The sequence below is a fragment of the Capronia coronata genome (genome assembly GCF_000585585.1).
Source record: "Capronia coronata CBS 617.96 chromosome Unknown acBCG-supercont1.11, whole genome shotgun sequence".
NCBI lineage: Eukaryota > Fungi > Ascomycota > Eurotiomycetes > Chaetothyriales > Herpotrichiellaceae > Capronia > Capronia coronata.
In genome coordinates, this window is record NW_006912903.1 from 1,133,844 (window position 1) to 1,155,389 (window position 21,546).

The following is a 21,546-nucleotide window of genomic DNA, read 5'->3' on the forward strand; positions in this document are numbered from 1 at the left end:
TCCCAATACCCCTTTCGCCTTTTGGAGCCGACCCGGCCTCTCTGTTCGTGACAGAACGGCATCCAACAGAAGACAAGTATTAGTATAATATCTTCCCCCAACTTTTCAAGCCTTCCTTTTCCGTTCCCGCACCTTGCCAGTGTCTTGCTTCGGCTGCCCTTCAACAGGTTCACCGTTGAGAAGGACGACAGGCTTGGTCCCATTCATTTTCGACTCGTCCCCAGCGATCTGTTTTCCACTGGCATCGGCCTCGGCCTCAACCTCGTCGTCATCGTCCTCATCTTCACTACGCTCATCGACCGCGATATTCGCGGTCAGATAGTTCTTCGCGATGCGGAAGATCAAGTACAGCCAAAACAAGTTCACGGCCTGAAGACACGCCAGCAGGGCAAACGTGATAATCTGGCTGATCCAGCACTTGTACTGCTGAGTCTCCCAATCCAACTCATAAGGCCCAACGGTGCGGAACTTGGTCAAGGTCGCCCACAGTATTATCAAGTTGATGTAGTGACGGAGATAGATCCACACACACACGAAAAGACCAAAGTATGGGCCCACCAGGGGGTGGTCGAGGTAGTTCAGTGTCTTGGACGTCTGAAAGCTCTGTTTAGCCGGGGACATAAACCAAAAAGAGGTGAGGTAGGAACATACCGCTAGGAAAAAATCACTGATATCATGGGTAATGTACACGGCAATGCCCATGTACGTGAAGTGAAAGCGATAACTTAGCCCAATCAGAGCCAAAGTCACGACGTGATGGAGAACCAGCTCTTTAAAGTCTTTTCGCGGCTTCTCCAGTTGCAGCAAAAGGACAATCGCCTGCTGAGCCCAGTAACTAGCTTGGAGCAGATAGTAGGCCTTGAACAACGCCTCATGCTTCCGGTGAGGAAATCCCTCAAACATGGCTGTAGTGTTGAAGTACCAAAGAGGGCCCCTCGACATCACGTACAGGCCAAAGGGCCCGAAAATGGAAAAGTATACCGCCGTGTACACTTGCTCCATGAACCGCGCCTGTTTCCCCTTCTTCCTGATGCCGCACTTGAGAGCCAACGGCCGGATGACCCTTTGCATCAGGAACTCTCTTGTAAAACTCAACACCACTGTGTAAAAGGCCACAAATGCAATGTCGGCTTTCCCTTTGCCATACATCTTCGGTCCGCCCGGGTAATCCGGTCCAAGAGGGTAAGACAGGAAAATGGCTTGGTGAAGAGGATTTTGCTCGCCTGGGTTGATCGAATATGCAATCAAGATGGCCACCATGATTATGAGAGGATTGATCCAAGTGTGTCGCAAGGATAGCTGTCTCCATTTGCGGAACGCCGACCGAGCTTTGCGACGCTTCGAATGAGGCTTCAGGTCTTTCATGTTCTCACTTGCCTGCAGACTGTTAGCGCCAAAACGTACTGACGAGAGGAGGAGTTGCGGAGGGGTTGCGCATACAGAAGGCTGTGATGGCGGTCTCTGGGTCATGGTTGCAAATGCTGGTGCACTGGTGTCCCCTCGAGGGTCGCCCCCGAGGTTACTGGATGCTCGACGTGGGCGACCCATGGTGAAAACGGAGCGAAACGTGAGAGGCTATGCAGCCAGGTCGAAGGTCGAGCGCAGACCTAAGCAGAAGTGAACGTTGCTGAACACTGCGTAAATAGAGGCTCGTTCTCTTGTCACCGAGAACACAAAAACAGCAGTACGTCGTCGGCAGTAGGTCAAGTAGTAAGCAGGTACCTTGCAAGGACTACATGTAAGCAGTTGCGGCGAAGGACTCGGAGCGCAGTTGCATCACTGCAGTGGCAGGGAAAAGGGGCGCAGAAAGATGACGGCTTGGCGTTGAAAGGAATTGAACTTGAACTGGGATCTAGTTGGAGATCACGTGAAGTGGGAGCTCCTCCAAATCCGTGGAAGAACAGTCAGCCAGGATTCCCTCTACATCGCCAGGAGAGACTGGTTATACAACTCGTTTCGGCATGGACGGAAAACAGAGGAATCAGTCCAAGTCTGGGTGAATTCTGTTGGCCAAGGATCGAGCTCGTCATACGGCGATTGTAGACACGCATTTTTCACGCAAACTTTGATTGAGTCGGGGATCAATCAGACGCAACTCCACAAAGATAGAGCTTTTCGTGATACCGTGTCGGTTCAGTTGGTGGACTGGGCATAAATAGTCGGCAGAAGCCAGGCGAGAAGCATAGATCGAGCGGTGTGGGCGTTTGAGTGAAGATGGCCTATTCTAAGGTACCTTAGGCCTCAAATGACTCAGCCCACTGTGTCGGAAATGCCTGCGGCTGTTATCGACAACTTATGCTTTCCAAGGAGGATGGCGCGAAATGGGTTTGGGGGAAAGGAGAGCGCTACGATCAATCGAATGGGGGGAGATGACTTTCGCAAGCTCTTTTCGGCAAGATCCAAATTGAAGAGCCACACAGTTCGGGATTGCACCAATCTGTTTTGCTTCATCGAGAGGCCCATTCGCTCCGGTGTTTGGAGGCCGAAATTACCTGTACATGTTTGCGATCTGCTATGCAGCTCGCGATTTTGGTGGGTTGGAGGTATATCAAGAGTTTCAACAAAAGCTATGGGGAGCCGCCCAATGCCGTGTGTAAATGTGACAATTGACCATGCTACAGCAACCGTAGTTCCGGTCGGGGAGAGATGTCTCAGCTCAGTTGTCGGACTTGTCATCTTCCCCTTTCTCGTCGGTCTCGCCGCTGCCCTTGTGGCCGCTAGTTGGTCGGGAAGGATCAACTGTACCGGTGATCTTTGCCGAAGCTGCCATTCCCTCAGGCTTCTTGCTCTCCTCATCAGCGGACATAAATGGGTTGCTGGCGCCAGAGACATCTTTTTTAGCCTGCCATCGTTCAGTAAGCCGGTACCTGAGAAGTCTCCTCGAATGGACCTTACTCCTTTGTCACCCTGCTTCTCTGAGACTTTACTTTCGCCCGGTGGCAGCGAACCCGCGGTGGTTCTTCAAATCCGTTAGCCTACCCGCCGCGAAACCTGCACAAGCAACTCTGCATGGAAGGCACTCACTCTTCCTCACTCGTTTCGGATCTTCCACCCTCGTCACCACCCTCCTCCTTGGCATCTTCGCCCTTCTCTTCAGGCTCTTCCTGGGAGGACTGTTCCTCGGTGGCTTCTTTTGGTTCTTCTTCCGCGTGACCCTCGTCGGCGTGGCCGTGGTCAGACTTCGTGGGGCCTTGGCTCCAAAGCCAGGTCGCGGCGGGTACCGTAACGGCGACAGAGCCGATTATCCTACATGTGTTGTTAGTATCGTGTGCAATACCGACGGTATGCGGTGAGGATCGACTGACCAGGGCAGGTCACTGCTCTTCGTTTCCCCATGCTCACTTGCGTAGCCTCGACGACCGACCGCACGTAAGTTTGTTCGGGCTTGGGCACCAACTCTCTTGAGAGTGAACGACCGGATGCTGCCCCGAAGGGCTGAAGACTTTGGTAGCACCATGGGAACGCAGACAGAATGGACAGAATGTATTGAGAAGGATAGGAAAGCGGAATAAGTTGGGAAACAGAATTGAGGGAACGGGAATCGAATGGAAGAGAGCTCCGGAGCATGCAGTCAGTAGCAGGTGATGGTGGTGGTACTAGCAGTGGGCTCCAACGTTCACCCAAGCTCCAGCACTGGCATCATACCTTTTTACCTTAGTCCCTGGTAATCATACGAGCTCACTTTAATTAGTGTGTACCTGAAGCTAACTGGCAGGGAGAGCTTCCCCAGCTGAGTCAGATGCCCTTCGAAAGGGCAGGTCGAACGACATTATGTAAGCCAAGCAATGACTGTCTACAACAACGTCATTGGCCGAAGATGGAGCATGTTGTGCACCCCTCCAAAATACCTACTATAGCACGACTAGGTCCTAGGTAGGTACGTAGTGACAATACTACTACTATATGCCACCTGCAGCACCGACAGTGAGTATCAAGACTACCTTGAATACAAATATCTAGGTAGCAACCACTTACTCGCCGCCGGCTGTACTTCACGCCAACTCTTTCTATCCTGCAATTGCTCTACTTCCGGCAGTGGACGGCTTTATCCTCGTCTTGCGTTCAAGCGTGCCTCATACAATTCTCCAATCCAGATTGCAAAGCCTCGACGAGACCACGCTTTACGCTTCGTCTCTGCGTTCTGAACCCACCATATTCCAGATGCTGTGATCTGTCTTATTCCACGACTCTGAACGCAAAAACATCCGATACATTGTCTCCTCCATCCGCTGAAGAACCGCTTGGTTCCTTCGAGAGAGATGGCCAAAGACCGGTCGGCTGCCCAGCAGGGCATTTCATCACTACTCTCAAAGATCAATGACCCTGATCCGGACATTCGTTACATGCAACTTAGTGATCTCGCCAACATTCTCCTCTCCCCGGCCTCCGAGTACATTCGGAACGACACACACACTGCGGCCAGAATCATTGAAGGACTGCTCAAATCGCTGGCCGATCAAAATGGCGAAGTCCAGAACCAGGCATTGAAATGGCAAGTCGCATGATCTCTACTTGACAACCTCTGCTAACCTCTTCTAGCGTTGGACCACTTGCTGCGCGCACGCCGGGTGATATAATCGCGCCCTTGATTGACAAACTTACCGACCTTACCAAGAGCGACATCGATATTTCCATACCTACCACAGCCCTGCGGACCCTTATTGCCTCACTGCCTCAACCACAACCTTCCGGAGGGACTAGCCCAGAAGTGAAAGACGCATATGCCGCGGTCAGCAAAGTCTTGATCCCGAGATTGGTGGGACATGTTGTTCTGCCGTCAAACAAGCCTACACCCCAACTCCCAACGGGCTTGCTGGAGAGGCAGAAGGACAAGGGCTACAGCAGCGACGCCGTGGATGTCATGATTGAGATTGTCAAGTGCTATGGATCTCTGCTCCAAGAGCAGGAGTTGGTGGCTTTAGCAAAAGCTGTCATGAGCATCATTGAGAGCCCTCAGGCAGGAGGAGTGGTCAAGAAGCGAGCCCTTGCTGGGATTGGCGCACTGATACCCCATTTCAACGATGCACAGATCAGCTCCTTCGTGGCGGCTCTTACTCGGAGCTTCCAGACTCCTCAACTGAGCACCGAACACCGGAGATTCCTGATTGCCACGATTGGAACACTTGCACGTTCAAGTCCAGGCAAGTTTGGACCGTACGTTAATGACGCCGTTCCATACGTCCTCCAAGTTCTCAGCCAGGATGAGCTGTCTGCTACCACATCCATGTCAGAAGAAGATGTCGAAGTTGATCCGGAGGTAGAAGAGCTTCGTGAGACAGCGCTCGTATCGCTTGAGGCCCTTGTAGGGTCGTGCCACGTGGAGATGAGGTCCCATTTACTGGAAGCCATTGATGCCGCACTGAGATATGTCAGGTACGATCCCAATGTTGCAGATTTGGAAGATCTGGAGATGGGTGGCACTCAGGACAACACCTCAGAGGATGGTATTACAGAAGAAGTTCCGGACGACGACGACGACGATGAATACGCGGAATTGGACGACGAAGATGCCTTTAGTGACGTCGACGACCTCAGCTGGAAAGTCAGACGCTGTGCGGCCAAGGTTCTGTACACCATCATCATGGGAGTCTCGGCAGCCGATCGAGACATTCTCTTCGACAAGATTGCGCCAGTTCTGATCTCCCGTCTGTTCAATGAGCGAGAGGACAGTGTAAGACTGGAGATCATTGCCGCCATCACGGCACTTATTCGAAAAGCCGGCACCGGCCTCACTCAGTCGCTTACACGAGTCGACTCGGCAGGAGACGATCCCGCTGCGCCAACTAATACCAGAAAGCGTCGACGTCAGGACAGCGAAGCTGATCGGCAAGATCCAGATCTCAGAGGTTTGGTTACAAGCCGTTCTAGTCCGCCAATCGTCCCTGCCTCTCCACCAAGAGGCCCTCAAGCGGACCTTGTTGGGCTCGTGCCCAAGATTGTGCAGGCTCTTTGCAAGCTGTGGAAGAAGGCCAGCATGTCATTGAAACACGCCTCTGTAGTCATGCTCAAGACCCTTACGTTGGCGCGAAATGGCATATTGTCGGATCATCTACAGCAATTAGAAGACCCTGTCGCCGACGCACTCAAACCTTCAACAGCTCCTTCGTCCGGCGGTGCGGGATCAGGAACATCGGCAACGGCCGCCAACCTCCAGATTGAAACACTCACGCTGATCAGTGCCATTGCGGAAACTAATGGTACCACGGTGCTGATTCCATTTGTCATCGCTCTCATACCACCCGTGATTGACATTGCTCGCGATCGGAACTACAAGGTCGCCAGTGAAGCACTCGGCACCATCGAACAATTTGTCAAAGCTCTAACTCCTCCCCGGCTACCTATTGCGAACCAAGACCATGCCATCCATATCGAAAAACTTTGGGACGTGGTTGTGGAGCGAGTGACTGACAACAATGCCGACCTCGAAGTCCGACACCGTGCTATCCAAGTGTTCGGTGTTCTGATTGCTCGTACCTCTGATACCCAACTTCTGTCTAGTGCTGCCAGGATGAAGAGTCTTGGTATACTCCACGACAGATTGAAGAATGAAACCACCCGACTGGCCAGTGCGAGGGCTATTGGTCTTATTGGTGAGGCCGCGGGTGTCCATGATAATATCGGCTCGGCTTGGATTCAAGATGTCTCGCTCGAAATGGCTAACCAGCTCCGCAAAGCTGATCGGTCTCTTCGGGGAGCATGCCTGGAGTCGCTACAATTTCTCTCTCTCAATCCTGTGACGTCGTCCCAGTACGAGACGACAACTATCCTGCAGCTGCAGGCCTTGTTGATGCCGCTGCTATCTGTGAACGACCTGCATTTGTTGACACCAGCGTTGGTCGTTTTATCCAAGATCATCCCGACTAACGCCGAGGCTCTCGTCAACACCGAGGTCGTCTCCGCCTTATGTCAAATCACACAAGCCCGCCTTGAAGGGCCACCTCTGCGTGCTTACCTGCTCGTGGTGAAAGTTATTGGTGAACACGGAGTGGGAGCTCCATTGATGAGAGGACTTTTGGCAGTGGGCACGGCGGGTGAGACCGTGGTTCTCGGAAGAGCTATAGGTACCTTACTCGTTTACGGTGGGGACAACCTGGGTGTCACGATAACAGACTTCCTGAAAGAGTTGCAGACGTCTCAGGACGTCCGAGCTGTCTGCCTAGCACTCACCGTCCTTGGTGAAGTTGGGTTCAGATTGGGTTCAAAATCTCCCGTGAAGATCGAAACATTCATCCAATGCTTGTCCGCAGAGTCCGACAAAGTTCGACTTGCCGCTGCTGTTGCACTTGGGAGTGCCAGCTCCAACAATGTGCCCGAATGCTTGCCAGTCATTCTGCACAGCCTGGGGCAGTCGTCGACTCAGGATTATCTATACTTGCACTCCCTCAAAGAGATTCTCGAACACACCGACAGCACCTTTGCAGACATGGGCCCCTTTGCACCTGAACTCTGGCAGAAATTGTTTGCTGTGTCACAGGCAGAAGATAACAGTGCTGTTGGTGCCGAGTGTATTGGCCGACTTGCAACAATTGACCCGAACAACTACGTCCCAGAGCTCGCCAAATCCTTGGAAGATCCGAATGCTGCTATCCGCGGCACAGTCATTTCTGCGTTCCGATTCACGCTGGGGGATGCCAGTAATTCTTACAACGCTCTCCTTGTCAAGATGATGACGCCCATGCTGCAGACGATGCTGGGTGATACAGACATAGGCAACCGGCGCCTGGCGATCACGACTTTGAACGCTGCTATCCACAACAAACCAGAGCTCGTGATCCCAGACATTGCGCAACTCTTACCGCCAGTCATCGAGGACTCGCGCATTAAGCCCGAACTGGTGAAAGTGATCAAGATCGGCCCCTTTACGCATAACGAAGATGCAGGTCTCGACGTCCGCAAGTCAGCTTACGCGACAATGTATGCACTGCTCGACTGCCCGGGCGCCATCCCGCATCTTCCGATCCCCAAGCTCTTCGATCGTATTCTGGACGGCATCACAGATGATCAGGACATCCGCACTCTGTGCTTGCTCATGCTTGGACGCCTGGCCGCGATCGACCCAGACGAGACCCGCCGTCGCCTGTCCAGTCTTGCCGACAAATTCCGCGTTGTGCTCGCAGCCAAGATCAAGGAGAACGCGGTCAAGCAGGAGATCGAGAAGGTGAACGAAGCCAACGCGGCGGTGATTCGCAAGACCATGGAGCTGGAGCGCAAGTTTCCCTCTGCTGGCACCGATAACAGCGGCGAGCTGGTGCCGTGGAAGGGCTACGTTGAATACGTCAAGAAGGAATTTGGGCCCATGGTGCGGACCGCAATTTCGGAGAGCAGCTAGGAGGCCGAGATTGGGAACCGGGACGTCGAGGGCGTGGAGGACTTGTTCCGTCGCCGGTGGTGAAATACAAGAATGATCTTGCACGGACGGATACGCGAGCAACTGGAGAGGAAGGCGGCTCCGTGTCGTCTGTGACATGCATCCATTCCCGGCTGAAATGATGACCATGATTACGTTAGACAAAAGCATATGGCGTGCCTATCTCGGCATACCTGGCATAGCATGGAGAGCAGAGGTGACGGCAAAGCACCTATCTACCTTTGTAGTCTTGTGACAGGACAGACCGAGAAGACCAGAATTTCTCAAAGACCCGATGCGGGAATTGTCTAAAAACCAAAACAAATACCGAAAAGCAATGTCAAGGATTTTGCACTCTTTTGAATTCACGCAGGTTGCGATCGTCTGTACCTAAAGCTGAGCTCTGGATCTCACGATTCTCCCATGCCTACCCCCTACCCATTGGACAAATGGGGATACTCAGTTTCACTGGAGTGACAAAGTCTCAAGATCAACATTCCTTTTGGGTTGGATTCTCGGTTATCTCTCAGCTCCTGGGAAGCAAAAACAATCGTCAACCGCTGATAGCAACTAGCCTCCTACTCTGCACAATTGGAGGGTTTTCGCTGGTCTCATAATTCATTCTTTCCCTGCACACCACATGATACCTGCTGTCGCTGCAGACTTCTCGCGCCGCGTGCATACCGGACAAGAGACGGCCTGCTTCGGGATATGAAGGGACATATGCTCCGATCCGGTCCGCCTCGACCGAAGAAACCAAACCGGCGCCTGGCGAAACTGTAGAGTACAGAACTTGATCAGACAGTGGTAAATGATGTTTTCAATTCTAACAAGGTGCGACGTCCGGGGTCAAGGGGGTGTGGCTGGTGGCACTACTCGAGGTGGAGGTAGTGGTATGGGGGACCGCTTTGATGATGATGATCAAGTTGGGAGGACGGAGAGATTGGTCGCGGTTGCGATGGGTTCGGTCCCTGCGAAAGCTCTCAACCCAACCCAGGCAAATCGGAGTCCAATGAGTGTGTATGGTGTGGTGTGGTTGTCGATGGTGTTGGTGTCAAAGCTGGGGGAAAGGTAGTTTGTCGAGGCAAGGCGTAAGTAAAGGTGTGCAACTTTTGTTGCTTCGCTTGGGAAGTATTGATGTTTCTCTTTGGTGCAAGCTGGCGCTACCGTCAATTGACCGACTGATACAGTAGCAGTGGCTCTCCGACATTCTCGATCTCGGGAATGGTGCATTTCAAATCAAAGGCTTTGGAGAGGACGATCTTAAAGATCTTCTGCACGTTGATGCTATGGCTGGTACTGCTAAAGATCAGGCTGGCGCGCATTGCTTTTGCAAATCTTCGGGCCTGTTGTGCAGCAGCTGTTAGTTCTTCTGGTGCTTGATCTTGACCTCCTACTTCTATTGTTCCCGAGTTCAAGCTGGCTAGAAAAGAGTCGAATTGAATTATGGCCCACGACGTACCTGATTGCTTATCTCTTCTTGATCCTCGCGTGGAAAATTCACAAAATGATCGTACTTGGTGCCGATCAGGAAGGGGATGGCGGTTTTGTTGAATCCTCGTCCTTGTCTGTACCATTCCTTGATGCTGTTGAGGGTGGACTTCCGGGTGAGGTCGAACATGAAGAGGATGGCAACGGCGTCGTTGCAGACGAGGGGGAGCATGTTGACGAATTCGCGTTGACCGCCGAGATCCCAGATGGAAAATGTGATCTCGGTGTTGCGTATTGAAATGGTCTTCTCCATGAAATTGACACCTTCAAGGCACCAAAACACCAGGATTAGCTTGTGGTCCATGGCAATAGGTAGAAGCCCGAAAGGCAGGACAGGCTGAGCACGCACCTAGTGTCTGGATATAATCTTCGTCCCAGCTGCCCTCGACATATTTAACCATCAAGCTTGTCTTCCCTATCTGAGCGTCACCGACCATGCCAACTTTGATGACCACACTGCTCTTGTTGGCGGGTTGTGGTTGTGGTGGGGGTTGTGAATGTCTGTTTTCTTGGGAATGTGTTTGTTGATGTGCACCCATTCCAGAGCCTGGCCGTGAACTCGGCTGCTGATACAGACTGGGGGAGTTATATCTCTGGTTCGATTCGTTGTCGACGGGTGAAGTGGTAGTATGAGTATGGGTCTGGTGACCATTCTGAACGACTGTGGTGTCTTCTTCCTGCTGCTGCTGCTGCTGCTGCTGCTGTTGTTCGTGGTCATTGATGATCTGGGGACTGTATGCCGAGTCGGCGGGGTAGTCTGGTTGACCGGAGAAATCCATGGCTTAAGTGATGGCAATAGGCGACGAGCGAAGGGCTGGAGTATGAGTATGAGAAATGATGAACAAACGGCTCACGAGCCAGGAAACAAGGCTGCGGTTTGAAGCCCAGGGTCAAGTCATGCAGTGCTGAGGGCAGCGGTCGAGGGATGCAATGGGGTTCAGGTTGCTTTTTGACTGCGGCTCAAGTTGACAGATGCAAGACCGAAAGACCAATAATAACGAATAACTTGAATATCGACACTTTGACGCGAACTGGGACGGCGAGACGCGTCCGAGTCAGCACCTGCGCCAAGCATGACACCATGAGTGCGCTCACTTATCCTCCTAGGCACCACTAGCACCTATCTAGGTGGTACTAATGGGCTTCTTAGGCTCCATAGGCGTGTCTCACTTGCATACTTAGCACTGCACGACGCCTAGAGAGCCTAGGCTGTTGGGGACGTCAACTGCCAGGTGATACTATTATCTGGCCAACATTACCACGCCTACACTTGATATAAGAGAATGAAGGGATACAGTCTGCTACACTCCTGGTCGTCTCCTAGCCATCAATGAATTGCTCAACTATTTCCTCTCCTCTCTCGTGCCGCCTGTGCCTCCGCCCCCAGAAACAGGGCGCATGCTGCGACAATAGCCGTGGCCACGACCCCGAAGATCAGCTGAGTCTTGATTCCTGACTGAACCAGAGCACGCCGTTCCGCATATTTGGCGACCGTGCGCATGTAATTCGCCAGTCCGCTTCCAAGACAGGCCAAAGAGAGCACCCAGAAGAGAATCCCCAGCGGATGGGACAGTTTCTGTTCGAGCCGGCTGGGTTGGTTTTTCAGATGGAAGTTGATCAAGATAGCCACCGAGACAACTGCCATGTAGACGGCCAGTCGGAGCCAGGATAGAAAGGTTCGTTCATTGGCACAATGATCTCTCGCATCCGACGTCACGTTAGAGAAGAGGAGAGGAGCATAGAGAGGCCGCTGAAGGAACAGCTGGAGAGGACTGTCTGCATGGATCCTGGTGCCATTGGATTTAGTTTGCTCTGCATCTGCATCTGCATCTCCATCTGGGAGACTCACTCATCCACATTGATAGTACGGCTGAAGGGATTGTAGAGCAGGTGCCAGGCGTCCTCGGTGCCAGGCTCGGCCGTGATCGTTGTCGTTGTTGGTGCCATAGGTCTACCCGTGGTAGGGTTCAAGTTGTGGAAACACCAGGGGTAGGTAGATTGTTATCTTGCGGGTGTTGAAGGAATGGACATGGTCCGATGGTCTGTAGCGCTTACAACAATAACTCGTCGACCGAAGATGTGACTGAACAATAACAAAAAAGAATATCTATGTATCTTCGACAGTCTGATCGATGGTTGTTGGACTTTTGCAGGCGATGGATAAATGACGCACGGATCCTGCTCAATGCGGATGCTGGGACTGTACTTTGGAAGACGAACACCAAATGCTGCTATTGGGAGCACATACACAGTTACTAACTCTGCATGCGATATATCTATAAGTCTTGATCACTCAGACTACTGGTATCGAAGAGTACAACACATTTGTGACCACAGCCATCGTCGCCTATTGTACCTCTGGTCTGACGAGGCGTAGACCGATAACCCGATATGGCCAGTCCAGCCGACAGCGCGACAACTCAACTTCAAGTTGCTCGCAGATCAGCGATGAGCATTGAAGCGAACAAGGGTTCGCCCCCAGCTTTATCAGTGAATCTTCGCGCCAGCCTGCAACGTTTTCTTTATCTGTGCCTCAAGTGCTCACCGCCGCTCTTGATGATTGACAGACAGAAAAAGCCCATATGCGAACACCTCTTCCTCTCTCACCTCCAGCCGACGCCGTCTTCTGTTTGAGGATGTGTCAAGAATAACGGAGTACGCCGTATCTCTCCCAAAAAACATCTGATATCCTGTCATGGCCACGCCATCCAAACAAAGCGGCACGCTCGATCGCGTCGCAAGCATGACCAGCCGAGTGTTCTCGAGCTCTCTACCCAGCACGTCTCCGATCGTGGAAGAATCTCTGGCGCGAGACATCGCCGAGGACGAGTCCGACGCCGCGATCTCGGAGGACGAGGAATCCGAGAGTTCGACTTTACGTCCCTCTACTTCTGCCCCTGGCGGAGGAGCATACTCGTTTGTGGGATCGTACCGGAGACCCAGCTTTGCAGGAGCAGGAAATAGAGCCACCGTGCTCCCACAAATAGTGCGGGATCATGACCGATTGTCGAAAGAAGAGAGGAAACAAGCATTGGAAGAGGAGCGAAGTCTCCTTCGGGACAATAACATCATCCCACCCAAACATCCCCAGGCCGAAGACAGTGGGCGGAAAAGGAGCTTGTTCGGCAACTACCTGTCTATTCCTGGCGGCGACCGCAAGGTTAGTCGAGATGAAGAGGCTGCCTCAGGATCAGACGGTGTCGTCGACGTCGCTTCTGAAGTTTCTCCTTTACTGGGAGACCCCAACTTGCCTTATGGCGGACACGACGACCCTGACAGTATCAATGCGAAATGGGAAGAGGCGGTGGCCGCCGGCAAGATCCACACCACATGGCAACGCGAGGCGAAAGTGATCGCGCGCTACTCTGCACCACTGATGGTGACATTTTTGCTGCAGTATTCCTTGACCGTGGCCAGTATCTTCACCGTCGGCCACATCGGGACGATCGAGCTGGGCGCTGTGAGCCTGGCGTCCATGTCGGCCAACATCACCGGCTATGCAATCTACCAGGGTCTCGCGACGTCTCTCGACACGCTCTGTGCGCAGGCGTACGGGTCCGGACGCAAGAAGCTGGTCGGCCTGCAGATGCAGCGAATGGTTGTTTTCCTCTGGACGATTTCCATCCCGATCGCCGTCATCTGGATCCTCGCCGAGAACATTCTCATGGTGATTGTACCCGAGCCCGCGGTGGCCAGACTTGCCGGACAATACCTGAGAGTCGTGTTGCTGGGGGCTCCGGGGTACGCGGCGTTCGAAGCAGGGAAACGGTACGTGCAGGCCCAAGGCTTGTTCTCGGCGTCGCTGTACGTGCTGCTGATCTGCGCCCCGTTCAACGCATTCCTGAACTGGCTGTTTGTGTGGAAGTTCAAATGGGGCTTTATCGGCGCCCCCATCGCAGTCGCCATCACCGACAACCTGCTCCCGCTGGGCCTCTTCGTCTACGTGCGGTTCTGCTCCAAGACCGGCATGTCGTGCTGGAACGGCTTCACCAGGAAGGCGTGGCAGAACTGGGGCCCGATGGTCAAACTGGCGCTGCCGGGCGTCGTGATGATCGAGGCCGAGGTGCTGGCGTTCGAAGTGCTGACCTTCGCCTCGTCGTACTTCGGCACCACCGTGCTGGCGGCGCAGTCGGTGCTGGCCACGCTGACGTCCATGACCTTCCAGATCCCCTTCCCGCTGTCCATCGCGGGCTCGACGCGCGTGGCCAACCTCATCGGCGCCACGCTCGCCGACGCCGCCCGCGTCAGCACCCGCGTCACCTTCACCGCCGCCTTCTTCGTCGGCATCATGAACGTCACCCTCCTGTCCACGCTCAAGGACTACATCCCGCGCCTGTTCACGTCCGACCCGGAAGTCGTGCGCGTCGTCTCCGCCATCCTGCCGCTCTGCGCCGCCTTCCAGCTCTTCGACGCCCTCGCGGCCAACTGCAACGGCATCCTGCGCGGCCTCGGCCGCCAGGAGGTCGGCGGCTACGTCCAGCTGTTCTGCTACTATGTCATCGCCATGCCCATCAGTTTCGGCACCGCGTTTGGCCTGGGCTGGGGCCTTTGGGGCCTGTGGACCGGCGTCGCCATCGCCTTGGGCCTGGTCGCCGTCATCGAGTTCACCTATCTCTACCGTACGGATTGGCAGCGCAGCGTCGACGAGGCTCGGGCCAGGAACCAGGAAGGCGGTTTGTGAGTAGAAAGACGTGTTTGCCTGCCTCTGCTCCTGTCCGATACTAGTACAGTGAAAATAGATCTGGCTGCAAAGAGATGTGTGGAGTTCGGCTCTGTGGTGGTCTAATGTTAGTGCACAGTGAGTGCTGCTCAGGTTTGGGAGTTTTAATGATATGTCTTAGATATAGAGGCTCATTCCGAATCAAAAAGTGTTCAAGCTATCTATTTTGCAGTCCCAGTCAGATCGTAGAGCCTTCTCACATGTTTATCCCAAGTTACGGTCTAAACTCCCCTCCACTAGAAAGATGGCAGGAAGGTACAGAGCTATCTCTGGGGATGTCGACGCAACGTTACTCCGGCCTCAGTAGGCCATGGGAATGTCACAAGTCGCAGGACAACGAGCAATCTCATCAGTGAGACATATACCAAATGACAAGCAAGGACACAACGAATCTGAGAAACAATCAGGTCAATGCAGCACATAGTAGTGTGTGGTCATGTCGTCTGTTGCGGACCCCGAGGGTCAGATTCGACGGAATTTCTCTGGAGGTGTATCTACCAGACACACTCGCTCAGTTCTTGTGCGCCTGGAAACGCCATGTTCGCTTTGTGTAAAGTAGCGCAGAAACGAGACGATGAGAAGATCGAAAAGGAACACTCTGAAATCATCACCAACGAACTCCAGTTGACACCCATTACTGGTCGTTTCACATTCTCCGAATCTGTGTTTCGCCAGTAACCTCGCTCAGACGACCCTCGACCAGCTTGTCCCACCACTCAAACAGCATTCCTTCGCAAATCAGGCGGAACCACGGGGTGAATTTGAGCGCCTTGTCCTTGCCCGACTGCGACTCGACGTCCTTGAACATCTGCTTGAGCTCTTCGGGGCTGACCCACCGCGTATCCTGGATTTCGTTCTTGTTGATGTCCAGCGTGACATCAGCCTCGATGAACAGGATATAGTCGATCTCATGCTCGCCCCATTTCCCGCCCGAAGGTGCGAGGTAGTGGATACGCGCGAGGAAATCGAAGTTGGAAGGGGGCACTTGCGATGCAGGAATGCCGAGTTCGTGGCCCAGTTTGCGCTGGGCGGCGCGTTTCGCTCCCTCCACGTTGCTGGCTAGATCGCCGTGGCCCGTTTCGCTGGGGTGGGCGAGCGGGTGGGAACAGCACGTGTTCGTCCACATGTCTGGGAATGTGATCTTTTCGCTCGCTCGCTGTTGGAGGAGCAGTTTCTTGGTTTGCGGGTGGAAGAGGAAGACGGAGAATGCGCGGTGCAGAAGACCCTGGTTGATGTTGGTCATCAGATGGCAGGCTTTTTTGGACGCAGACCCAATGGGCATGTCGTCGGTGTCGAGGACGATGCAGACTTCGTCCATTAGGCGGATTTGTTCTTCATCGTAGCCGGCGAGGTCGTCGGAGGAGGTGGGTGTGCCGTTGGTGTCGGGGGTCGTGTTGGGCGCTGCGTCGGCGCCGATGAGGCGGGTGTGGACATCGGGGAATAGAGTGGTGACATTCTCGCGTGTAATCGTGGTCGAAGTCATGTTTGATGTGTTATTAGGGGGGTTGCGTAGAGGGTTGTCAAGCTGAGATGATGAGGTGGGAGAGGAGGAGAGTTGGTCAATCTATTGAGAATGAGTGTAACGAGCGTGAAGTCGGCAACGGATAATGGCAGCGACAAAGGATGGTGAGTTGTATGTTGAGGTTTGCCACAGGACCGAAGTTGAGAGCGAGCAAGTGGACGGATGGAGATGCGAGATGGGAGAGAAGATGGCAAGGATCCAGAATTCAGGGATTCAGGGATGCTTCAAGGCGGTGAGGAAGAAAATGTTGCTGCGTAGAAGAAAGAATTGAGAAATACTGCCGGTAGAATGTAATCTGTCACGTGCCAGGGCAGCGAGAGCAACGAGGGCGGCGAGAGAGCCTGCGGAGTGACAAGTGACATCGACGACAACAAGAACTTCTTCGACGACAGCAACAGCAACAGCAACAGCAGGACTGACATCGACGAGGTCAACAACGACAACACCAGAGCGACGATGATGATGATAATCACAAGGACGAACGAAGACAGCGATGATGATGGTGATGATGGTGATGGCAGCAACGCTTGCATTGCAGGTAATGACAGCAGCAACTTGTATTGCAGCTCTATGAAGCCGACGACGATGACAATGATGGCAGCGGCGACAGCGTCGAGGTTCTCATGTAGACACCTCCAGCAATGCCAACAACCACCTAAGGTAAGCTATTGTAGGCAGTGAGGGAGCTGCTCAGCGACGGTGACCACCAACAGCAAGTCCATCAAGTCATCCCAAGTCTCCCTCTGTCAACACCAGAGATGCCCTATACCAACACTGCAGGAGCACTGCAGGTACCTAACAGACGCCTATATCTACAAGAGAGGTCTTGGTTTCACAGCCGAAGCTGCTACTCACACCCTGCACCGCGTGAAGGTGCCTCTCATCGCAGGGCTCCCCCCCAAACTCCCAAACGCCCAAACTCCAACGCCTATAACGCCTATAACGCCCCCAAACGCCGCCCATGAAAATCAGATTCTTTTTTTTGTAGGGTTTCTTACCCCCAAGTCTTTTGCCCGGGTGGTTTTTTTCTTTGTTTTTTTCGCCCCAGGTTGTTGTCTACCTGTGGGACTTCTTTGGTGTGGTGTCGTCGACGACTACCACCTCCTCCTCCTCCTCCTCACAACTTGTACCACTCGCTTCTCAAGAATTCAAACGACTGCGGGAACAGCAGTCGACCCCGGATGGGTCCCTCCTCGGCCACCTCGCTGTCGGTGGCGGCAATGATCTTGACAGCCGGCATCGCCGGCGCGGCGGGATCGTGCTCGGGCTCTGGCCATCGTACCGGCGCTGGCCAATCTTCCGACTCGTGATACAGGATTGTTGACCTGCTCTTGGTCGAGCAGGCTTGGCTGTATACCGACCCTGAGGTGTCGGTGCTTGTCGAGCGGAAGATTTTCTTCGAGCCCCGTCGCTTGCGTCGGATCTTGGCTGGTGGCGGCGGCGGCGGTGGTGCCTGCAGTGGCTGAGACTCCTCCGTCTCAGTGCGGCATTTGACTGTCGTCCAACTGGACGACCCGGAACTTGATGACCGGCTTGATGACCGGAAGAGCGAGTTGACCAGCCTCTTCCTTCTTGACGGCTTGGTGGCTGCTGGTGCCGGTGCTTGTCCCGGCTCGCTGTCTTCGGACAGTGGGCGTGCGCCCACGACAACGCCAGCGGCCCTCTCCTCGTGATTGAGGAGGCCTGGCCAGCCTCTCCAAGACAGGTCCGTCTCTGGTGGCGGTGGCGGTGCTGTTGCTGCTGCTGCTGGTGCAGCTGGTGGTGGTGGTGCTTGCTCTGGCTCCGGCGTTGGCTCGAAATCGGCCACCGGAGACGACAGAGGGGCGGGGACAGGGGTGGCGGAGACAGGGGTTGGGAGGGGGAGGGAGGTCGGCTCCTCGGCCGCCTTGGAGAATCTGCTGCAAAGACAGCCCATGTTGGAGATCGTGGAGAAAAAAGATGTCGAGAAAAAAAAAAGGTTTGTTGGTGGCTGGGGGGTATCAGCCGTTGCACTGAATGCCGGTCCGGAAGGTTTGTGTGTGTGGAGGAAACTCGCCGCTGTACTGGAATACCGGTCCGAGTTGTTTGTGTGTGAGGAGTATGCCGCTGCACTGAATGCCGATCCAGATGGTGTGTTCGGGGAGTTTGAGTTTGGTGTTGGTGCAAAAATGCTGGTGAAGATCTGGTGCCTGCCGTGCTCTCGAGTAGAGAGGAGTGGTGGTCGGTGGCTGGTCTGGAGTGTTCCAAATACAATGTACAAGGTGATCTTGGTGGCACAATGCTTGTCAGGAGAGCTCTGGTGTCAAGAGGGTTTGAGTGTGTTGAGTGACAATGATCAGGGAGGCTTTCTTGGTGTCAAGAGTCAAGAGTCAGGAGAATGAAGTGTGATGAGTCAAGAATCAAGAGACAAGTGAAGCTTTGCTGGTCAAGGGAGCTCTGGTGTCAATCAACAAGTGGAAGAAGTGTTTGGTGTGTGTGTACAAAGAGAAGGCCAGAAGTATTGAAGGCCGAAAGAGCAGCTATAAGTAGTTGAAGAGGCCTCTCCAGAACAACCCAGCTTCAGATCAGACTTTGCAAACTCGACGCAGGCTAGGGGATATCGTTTCTCAACTGAAGTCAATCAGAGAGATGAAGCCGGTGGACGAATGGGTGAAGAGGGAGTTCTATGGTACATCGAGGCTGACTCTGCCGATGAAGCTACAGGACGAGTGGTTCAACAGGCAGACGAGACAGTGAGGCGAGAGATTGAGCGGTACAGCAGGCAGGAGAGGAGATGGGGCTTCAATTCTATGGCACAGGGAGGCTGAGTACGGTGATCATTTCAGAGAAAACTTTGTCGAGCAGGAAGACAGGAAACCGTAGGCATGTTGAACGACCAGCGAGGCTTCATCTTGGGCCCATCAACGAGTGCTTGGTTGAGAGGGGAAGAGGGGAAAGAAGGTGCAGCATTGAGCGGTACAGCGAGGCTGTGTAAGAACATGGAGAGTTCATCTCCTCTGGTACAGCAGGACAAGTCGGCGATGGCGGAGCGATCATTGCGGAGAGACAGCACAAGCGAAGGATCGTTCTCCTGCCCTCCAGTGAGTTGCTGACATTGACTACAGGCTTTCCGTCTACAGTATTATTCAACGATTGACGCAACGGCATCACTGAAGGCACAGCGAACTGGCTGAAATGGTAGGCGAGGCGAGGCTAGACTGAGGGCTGAATTTGATATATGGAGTTGCGCCTAACAAACCCAATGAGGTCTTTGCAGGGTCAAAACCTTAACGGAGCGACAGCCATTTTGCGGAGAAGCCGTTCAACTGCGGAGAACGGAACGAGCATGCGAACCGAACGAACCAAGCCCAAGGTTTTTTTCCCTGCGGCGATCTCATGAGCCGACGACCTTCAGATCCACTGCAGGTTACCTGCCATACTACCCGACTCCGGCGATCGATCAATTGCCCATGGTAATTCTTGCCGGACGAGTGAGCCCCTGAGCAAAGCTGCGTAGAATCTAACCTGCTCGCAGAGCTACTGAAGCGATGAGCGACTCGAAGGGCCACGCAGTGTCAAGTCCACCCAATTCAGCGAGAGGAAAGTCAGATTGCCTATCGAATGGCATTCAACCTACAAGAATTTCCACGAAAACTTTGCTGCAAGGCTGGCGGCGGAGAAGAAAAAAGGGGTGTGGAGCCTCGTCCGATCTCTGATATATGAACCAGACGAGGCTGAACTTTACGACGCCTGATTGGCCGAACCAGACCTCTTCCCTCCACATCCCTCTATCATACTTTGGACGACAAAGTCAGCTGCGCACCAGTTGCTTTCTTCACTGCACTGCTTTGCACTGCATACAAAGTGTTTGCAGTCGTCGATGACAGTCGCGCTACTCGTCGGCGCATCATCCTGCACTCGCATTCTTCGTTACGGTCACCCTCGCTGTCGCATTCGGTCGCTGAGTTGGAGACAATCAACTGCAGATCATTGCGCAGGCAAGACTCTATCCTTTTCATCAATGTGGATCGGATGGTGCCACACGGCAAAAGCCAAAACGGTAGGTCAAGTCCCGGATTGCCCGACGACCTCCAATTCGACGCTCCATCGCTGCAAATCGGGTCAGATCTCACTCCCCGCCAATGGGACGCAAACTGAGCTCGCCATCTCATCCATCGATGAAGTCAATTCCTCCGAACTTTGCCCACCGCACGCACCGCCCCAGCCTTCTTTCAGTGCACCCATAGGCCGGGCAGCATCAGCCCCAAACGGGCCTAGTAGGTGCTGCAACCATTCAACGGCGTCGACTTCCAATTATCTTTCCCCTCGCCTCACAAACTTGACGCCGCATTTTCAAAAGAGATTTTGACTCTGTCAATTTGAGAGGAGAGGAGGTGACCTACAGCGAAAACCTCCACCATGCAGCCAGTCCACCAGCCTCTTCCCATCTTAATGTCCAAGTCTCATTGGGTATTGATCCGAGACTCTGCGAGGCATAATGATGCTTTCGTCCACGACGGTACATTCATTCCGCCTCAAATCACTCACGACTTGCAATATGACACTCATGTTCACAGCCACCCAGCCACCTCTCACACTATCTGATTCATTGAATGCTTCAATATGGCTATCTTGTCGGGCAACTCAGCACAGGTGACGTATACTGGTAAGTTTCTTGCAAAGGCAGCCGCACTCTGCTGCCTATCCCTGTAATTTCTGATCGCTTTCAACAACCTTTACCCTTTTCTGTTTCCGAAGCTTCGTGATCTGCGAAGGAAAGAGCCATCAGCGTTGCGTTGATGCTCAGTGCCCCAACCTTCCTCTTCAGCTGGGTCGTCCACCCTTTCCGCAGAATGGCATTTGTGACTTCATTTGCTCAACAATGTCAAACTCAACCTTTTGAGTCCATCTGATCTCTTCAGCGGGCTACCCCAATCACAGAGCTCATGTACCAAGCGGCCCACTTCTTGATCTTTCATAGCATCATCCAATGGAGGCCTCGATCACAGGAGATCAGATCTGTTGCAATCTGGCAACCACCACGTGAATGAAGCCATAGCAGCCACGCCAAGATCTCAATTTCTTTCCGCCAGAATTTCCTCCTCGCTGCATCGACTTTACACATCGAATTTCGCAGTGTGTAGGTTGCAGTTTGCAATTTGCAACAATGGCAAGGCTGCTTCTATGCTCGCCATACTCACACGCCATCTTCAATGTCGTCAAACATGTCACGCACGTTGGAGTTGACACATCAAGATCGGTCTTAGTCTTATGCCATCATCACGCCCGATGTGACACTGATACTGATATTGGTACTGTTGTTGCTCCCATTCCTGGAGTCTTGGTTAGTTTCTATCCACAGTCCACCGTCTCTATTGTGTAATCATCTTCCACGCCGAGTGAAAAGTACAGCACAACTCGCCGCAACACTGTCGCGCAGGTGCAGTCCAGCTTCGTCATGACAATGCTGTACCGTTGCCTGTAACGTGTTGTGTTCATCGTGAGACT

The 21,546-nt window shown here is 53.4% G+C and overlaps 8 protein-coding genes across 8 annotated transcripts; 2 read left to right on the forward strand and 6 right to left on the reverse strand.

The window, feature by feature from the left end:
• Positions 1-105: 105 nt before the first annotated feature.
• A1O1_09180 (uncharacterized protein) lies at positions 106-1,548 on the reverse strand (the record flags this gene model as incomplete). Its single annotated transcript, XM_007730036.1, has 2 exons — positions 106-594; positions 652-1,548. The coding sequence occupies 2 exons, from the start codon at positions 1,546-1,548 to the stop codon at positions 106-108; spliced, it is 1,386 nt and encodes a 461-aa protein (XP_007728226.1).
• Positions 1,549-2,656: 1,108 nt separating this feature from the next.
• A1O1_09181 (uncharacterized protein) lies at positions 2,657-3,457 on the reverse strand (the record flags this gene model as incomplete). Its single annotated transcript, XM_007730037.1, has 4 exons — positions 2,657-2,842; positions 2,896-2,959; positions 3,025-3,246; positions 3,306-3,457. 4 exons carry the CDS (start codon positions 3,455-3,457, stop codon positions 2,657-2,659), a joined length of 624 nt encoding a protein of 207 aa, XP_007728227.1.
• Positions 3,458-4,259: 802 nt separating this feature from the next.
• Positions 4,260-8,329, forward strand: A1O1_09182 (uncharacterized protein; the record flags this gene model as incomplete). The annotated part of the gene is made up of 2 exons (XM_007730038.1): positions 4,260-4,390; positions 4,540-8,329. 2 exons carry the CDS (start codon positions 4,260-4,262, stop codon positions 8,327-8,329), a joined length of 3,921 nt encoding a protein of 1,306 aa, XP_007728228.1.
• A 1,187-nt stretch (positions 8,330-9,516) lies between these two features.
• Positions 9,517-10,617, reverse strand: A1O1_09183 (rab family, other; the record flags this gene model as incomplete). The annotated part of the gene is made up of 3 exons (XM_007730039.1): positions 9,517-9,693; positions 9,810-10,102; positions 10,188-10,617. The coding sequence occupies 3 exons, from the start codon at positions 10,615-10,617 to the stop codon at positions 9,517-9,519; spliced, it is 900 nt and encodes a 299-aa protein (XP_007728229.1).
• Positions 10,618-11,177: 560 nt separating this feature from the next.
• A1O1_09184 (uncharacterized protein) lies at positions 11,178-11,483 on the reverse strand (the record flags this gene model as incomplete). Its single annotated transcript, XM_007730040.1, has 1 exon — positions 11,178-11,483. The coding sequence occupies one exon, from the start codon at positions 11,481-11,483 to the stop codon at positions 11,178-11,180; it is 306 nt and encodes a 101-aa protein (XP_007728230.1).
• A 1,050-nt stretch (positions 11,484-12,533) lies between these two features.
• A1O1_09185 (uncharacterized protein) lies at positions 12,534-14,519 on the forward strand (the record flags this gene model as incomplete). Its single annotated transcript, XM_007730041.1, has 1 exon — positions 12,534-14,519. The coding sequence occupies one exon, from the start codon at positions 12,534-12,536 to the stop codon at positions 14,517-14,519; it is 1,986 nt and encodes a 661-aa protein (XP_007728231.1).
• A 685-nt stretch (positions 14,520-15,204) lies between these two features.
• Positions 15,205-16,041, reverse strand: A1O1_09186 (isopentenyl-diphosphate delta-isomerase; the record flags this gene model as incomplete). Its single annotated transcript, XM_007730042.1, has 1 exon — positions 15,205-16,041. The coding sequence occupies one exon, from the start codon at positions 16,039-16,041 to the stop codon at positions 15,205-15,207; it is 837 nt and encodes a 278-aa protein (XP_007728232.1).
• Positions 16,042-17,197: 1,156 nt separating this feature from the next.
• On the reverse strand, positions 17,198-17,995 carry A1O1_09187 (uncharacterized protein; the record flags this gene model as incomplete). Its single annotated transcript, XM_007730043.1, has 1 exon — positions 17,198-17,995. One exon carries the CDS (start codon positions 17,993-17,995, stop codon positions 17,198-17,200), a length of 798 nt encoding a protein of 265 aa, XP_007728233.1.
• Between the last annotated feature and the right edge of the window lie 3,551 nt (positions 17,996-21,546).